Source organism: Wasmannia auropunctata, unplaced genomic scaffold (assembly GCF_000956235.1).
Source record: "Wasmannia auropunctata unplaced genomic scaffold, wasmannia.A_1.0 LD336046.1, whole genome shotgun sequence".
NCBI lineage: Eukaryota > Metazoa > Arthropoda > Insecta > Hymenoptera > Formicidae > Wasmannia > Wasmannia auropunctata.
The window spans coordinates 876,564-882,563 of record NW_012026844.1 but is presented as its reverse complement, the minus strand read 5'-3'; the positions used below and the strand labels follow the sequence as shown (position 1 = coordinate 882,563).

At 45.6% G+C, this 6,000-nt stretch overlaps 1 protein-coding gene across 1 annotated transcript in view; it reads right to left on the bottom strand.

Annotated features, from left to right (window-relative positions):
- Positions 1-344: 344 nt before the first annotated feature.
- LOC105451733 (transcription factor Sox-3) overlaps positions 345-6,000 on the bottom strand; it is a 98,410-nt gene continuing 92,754 nt past the window's right edge. Inside the window, exon 3 of the mRNA XM_011692372.1 lies at positions 345-843. Coding sequence (XP_011690674.1) covers positions 786-843 — 58 coding nt within the window. The 3' untranslated portion in view covers positions 345-785. The remainder of the gene's footprint in view (positions 844-6,000) is intronic.

Below are 6,000 nucleotides of genomic sequence, written 5' to 3'. Positions count from 1 at the left end.
TCGTGGGTTCCTCCTGGGGTGCGTGAGGACCCCCACCGCGGTTCCGTCTTCTTCCGTTATTTATGTTCTAGGATCCGAGGAGGCGGTGAGGTCTCGAAGCATCCCCCGTTTCTTTAAGGAAGTTTATAATTTCGACGCTGCTATCGATTAATTAAACATTGTTCAGACATCTCTTGTCATTTTTTTGCTATTATTATTTGTTAATTATTGAAGAAAGGGAGGATACTTCCGAGAATAAAATATTATATAAGAAACTATCGCAAAAATAAAAATTATTATAATATTTTATATAATTATTTTAAACTTAAATATCATACAATTGCTTATTTTTTTTATCTTAAGAGTATACTTTTTCATTTGTTTTATAAAAGTATATATTTTATTTTGTTAAGGATGTTATTCGCAAATCAGTAAATTTGAATAGAATTATGCAATTAGCGTTTATATATATGACGTAAATGTGATTTATGACGAGGGGCATAGAGTTATTTGAATTCCCGTATTTCTAGAAACTTTCTCTTATTTATGCATACCGATCTACACCAAAAAGAGAACAGCGCGCTTAAATGCTTTTGAGCGAGCGGCATGAATTATTCAAATGCCTGCACTTACTGCAGGTGCGATAATGATAATTGACGATGCTGAGTAACGATAATTGCGCGCGATCTTATACGTATAGCTATAATAATAACAATTATTATGTGCCTCATATAAGCACATGGAAGTCTCATAATCTCCAACAATATATAAAATGCAGCGTTTGAATTTTCATTCAAGAATATTCTTCACGTTCTCGAATCATATCCCAGCGTCACGTAATGTGTTTTCTCCAGCCACTGATACCTGCAACAGAAATACATCAACAAATGTGTAACATATGTAGATTCAGCGTAATCGTATGAAAGTAGAAAAGAATGGACAAAGCCTAAAGAACGTTTATACTGGACGAAAGTTAACTAAATATCGTATATACAAAATAGTGAAAAAAAAACTTTCTGAATGAAAAAGAATCTGAAGAAGGATCTCTGATAAAGGATCTAAAAATATCTTCACAGAAAAATAATTTTATCGCGAAAATTTAGATCACGTGTTTTGATTTATTGCGTGACTACGCTCGGATCGACCGATCTTCCTCAGCGTTAGCGTAAACGCAACTACCGGAAGAGCGAGCCGAGTAAACGCGCCTGATCTGCATCGCAAGCGCGAGAACCGCAGTCGAGTTGTACGCCACGGTGGGTAGGTCGCATCCACGGCATTTCCTCTCCCCCCCTCCCCCCCCCTCTCTCTTTCTCTCTCACTCTCGCTCTCTCTGTGACCGCCACTGTGCGACGGCGGCGGTGGCGGTGGCGAGCATAACAGGGTGGACGTTTAACATATGAGTGGCTACCAGTGTTATTAATGCGGCGGTAGCGTCGTGCTCGGTTTCTTCCTCGGCGAGAGCCCACGTACTGGGCCTTAGATCCCAGACGGCGTACGGCCGGGACTAGGGGCCACCCGCGGGTCCTACGGATGCGCACAGGAGGCGAGAGGAAGGAGGCCTCGGTCCCTGCCCGCCAGGCAGGCAACGCGGGATGGGGTACGGTAACACGACACTCGGAAACCGCGGCACGACCGACGTCGTGCAACGGCCTCGAACCATCCCCAAAGGAGTTATGCCTTCCTGCCGGCACGCCGCCTAATTAATATGTGCTTAGCCCCGGAATGCTGCTCGTGTCTTTGGGAGCTACGCACGTTCGCGCTTTCCGGAGGCGGCGGGAGGAAGGGAGATCGGAACGCGTTTCTCGAACGTTGGGATGCGGTATAGCGTCCTGAAAAGATCATAGTTTTGCACTTGGTAATAGAAATGCACTGAGTAATATTTGATTGTATTAGATAACGCTATCGAGTGATGCGAAATATCTAAGACGAATGCAATAATGTACATAAAAGTTCGAAATTAAAGCGTATAGCACTTGATGTAATTAATATGGAATAAAATTTCTTTCGCGTATTTGTCTTTAACAAATGATGACCTCCGATGTCAATCGACAAACAATCGAAATGATGCTCTTAATGTCTTGTGAAAGTTTGAGTAAGAGAAAACTTTTCTCTTTCGTACGGAATAAAATTTAAAACTTCTACTTTCGCGTCATTAAAATAAAACTTTAAAACGCGATCTCTCTTAAAATATACATACATCTTAATATCGACTTAAAACACTGTTCTGCCGAACGATTCACGCCCGAATCACGTGCAATTTACCAAGCAGGCACACATGGGAAAAATTCGACGTGGGTGTGCCCACCTGTTCCAAGTGTCCAGGAGAGAGGAGAGGAGCAGCCGGAGGACCTGCCTCCCTCGTATCCGCCGCGATCGCTCGCGCGAGCGGGCGTATAGGCAAATATCTCTCGCGGTCGGCCGTGACATTAGGAGCTCTCCGGCGTCCGGAGGATTATAAATCCTTAATACAGATCGGCACGCGATGCCCGGCTCGTTAGGGTGATGCATGGTCGACTCTGGTGTCCCGTGGTGTACGGTAGCCGGTACCAATACGCGCGTACACTCACCGTACCGCCGCGTGCACGCACACACGCGCGACGGTTCGGTTTCCTACGGGAACACAACTGACACCCACACGCATCGGTGGACGCCGGGTAATAATGAGAGATCGGAGATACGGCCCGATATTAATTGTGCGCATCGAATGTGGCTGCGCGGCTGCTGCGGCCGGGCCGCTGCATCCGCGCCGTAGAGGGAACGGGGCCCGCGCTACCGGCTTACACCGATCCTTCGACGCGATATGTGCGATATACGATACGGGAGTGTGGTGGACCTGACCTCCCGGTCCTCTCGCCGCGGCGGCGCGGCAGCCGTAAGGAAACACGCCAAAAATGTTTCCTCCGAAAAATTGTTGCATATGATATGTGGTACGTTGTGTCGTAGATTAGTATATAATGTCTAAGGAATGCACCAGACATTTTTCAGATGATGCTTAGTCAGCAATTAACGCTTAAACATTTTAGTAAAAAAAATTTTTGAATTCCAGTTTCAAAAAGAAATTTTTCGATCATGTAACACGCAAACATATTTTTAAAATACAAAATTTCAGTATTTTAGGATACTACTCCAAAAATGTAAACTGTACTTCTTAAAAAAGCTTCTTTTCAGAATTAAAATCTTAATTAATATTTTTTTAATCGAAACGAAGTCTTTAAACGTTTTTGAGTGATGTTTATTTAAGTATTCTTCAAATTTCGAGAAATTTGTTACATTCTCATAAAGGCAAAAAAAAAAAGAAATCAGGATATCGAAGTAGATGCTGGAAGACAAGGGGACGACCGCCAATCCGGGTCGTTTCGCCGGTGATTACGAGGAGTGGACAGATTGAGACGGTCCTAGGGCTCCTCCCTTTCGTCCTTCTGCCGGCGATCTCTATGCGGGCTTCTCCCGGGGCGGACGACCCACGCCCAGGACGTCCTATGCCTCATCCTGCACCAGAGAGAAAATATTCCCTCCCTCGTGCCGACTACGAGCCACTTTGAAGATACGATCTCGAAACAAATTACGAGTCCCCGCTCTCGGGGCTCGCCCTATCTGAACTAAAATAATCGCGGGCCGTTAGCGGTCGCTCGTGTTTTTTAAATCGGTCTACACGAATCGGTTCCCCCCACGGAGTTTGTCAAAGGCCGACGGTGCAACTGTCTACCGATGCGTTCGCCATTAATGTTACACGCACCCGCGACAATAATGAAGCCTCCCGAATTAATAACGATAACGAATTGATGTTCCGCATGTCTTTCCTTTTATACAAATGTTTTTAGTTCCTCGATTATTTCTTGCTTCTTTGGATATTCCTTTTATCTTACTTTCTACTTTTAATCCTTCCCTCATAAAAACTGTATGAATATATCTTATTGACTAGGCATTTTTAGAACTGGAGCGATATCGTTAACTCGATGGGTGCATTAAGTCGGATTTTAAAATAATACGTATATGGAATTTAATAGATTCGATATAAAATACTATCGATAAAATACAACGACTTTTCTTTATAATTGAAAGCGAGTCGGGTGCATTGACATTTCAAGATGAGATCGCGGATGCTCCACGGGAAAACCAAGGTATAGATACATGTACAATACATACGTATATATCGTTATATAGCGGCGAAGTGCATGTACCACTCGGCCGCAGCTCGTCTCAATCCGGATTACGGTAACACCTGACCATCCGCAATTTTATCATCCTCCGTTCCAGAAAGATTCCAATTTTCTTCTCCCGCCGCGTAGCTTTCTTTCTACCTCTCCCAGCACCGCGCTTTCCCATCCCGTCTCCCCTTCGCTCCAACCGTCTCCTCTCCCTCCTCCTTCTCCCCGTGCGCTTTTTTCCATCGTCCATGGACTCAATCTGTGTCTCATCGCGGATTATTGGGATTTCGCGAAGATGAGGAAGAAGAGGAGACCGAGGCTCGCTCGACCGTCTGAGCTCCCCGGACTCGGCTCGGAGCTGGAAGCTGGAAGACTGCCGACAAGGACGAGTCTTTAATTCTTTCCGTCGTCAGCCGATCCCATCGCTCCGATTTCCCCATTTCCGAATAGGTGAATTCGAACGATTATTCACGACGTGGGACAAGTAAATGCGAAAACGGCGAGTACATTGAACTTAGCTCGAATCCGCTAGAATCGACGGGTAATAACGAAGTAATGCGATACTGATAATGATATGGTATAAAAAAATTCGCCGCGATCTCGTTACGTTGACAGAGAAGATAATTGGATGATGATAAAATTTCGTCCCGATTGTAAATACCTTCCGTAAAAATTTTACACCCGAAAGCAAACTGGAGCTAAATATAGTACTCGATAAACACAAGCGCATCAATGTTGTTACTAAAGAGTTAAAATATTACGATCTTTGATAATTAAACAATTAAATAAATCATGAAAAGTAAAAAAATTGCATTTTCGCAGTTGAATACACAGATTTCCTACAATCGTGTCAGAAGAACATTGATATTTTTTTCAATCAGTGTATTTTTAACATCGACACGAGTTGCCGTCGTTCGCCCAGAAACGACGGGATCACGTTCGTTACGTAAATCCTCTTACGCGGGAAAACAAGACGCGACCAAGGCGGTAGGAAATAAACCACCGCCGATGGAACGCAAAAATAATGATTCTCGTGGGCGTGAGATAATTGGCGCAAGGAGCTTGCGCGTCCCGCAGAGACAGGGAGAGGATGCCCCGCGAGATCAAAGGACCTTCACCTTCATCCGGCTCCCGGCGTTCGCCCCGATATCCTGGGAGCTGATGGTAGAGAAGGAGGAAAGGGGAGGAGGCTCCTTTTTATCGTTCCTTCCGCGGAGAGGAATCGCAGGCGACGCCGACGCACGAAATCGATCCGATGATTAATTTTCAATCGCGGCTTAATTACGCCGGGCGGCTAAGCCCGATTGAAGAGGCGTCCCCGGATAGTGAAAGGGCGGTCTGTGTGGTGCAAAAAAAAAAGAAAAAAGGAAAAAAAAGGAGATCACGTGAAGACGGAGAGAGAAAGAGAGAAAGAATGAGAGAGATAGAGAGGTCGCAGTCGCCCCTACAGCCATCGAATAAAAGGCTCTTCGTTCTCTCTAGAAGAGGATTGTGTCCAAGGATGAGGACACACTGGCACGGGGATGAAAGGGTGGCCGCTCAGAGAATCAGGGGAGGGGGTAGCGAGAATCGACGCAGGACACGATTGCCAGGAACACGTGATTAGATGGCCCTCCTTCCACGCGATTCTCCAGATTGGACACCCTCGTCGTTGGGAGAGACGTAAAAAAATGCAATCGGCTCTTACCGTAATGAAAAAGTCCCGACCCCGGGTAATACGGTACTGGTGGCAGTACGTGTGCATGCGTGCGCGCGCACGCGCGCATGCATGTGTAGGTATATATACGTACGCACGAGCGCTCACGACTACACGAGCATCCTGCGCGTATTTATGGATGCACGAGAGCATGGCTGCTGGCTGCTGGATCGCAGC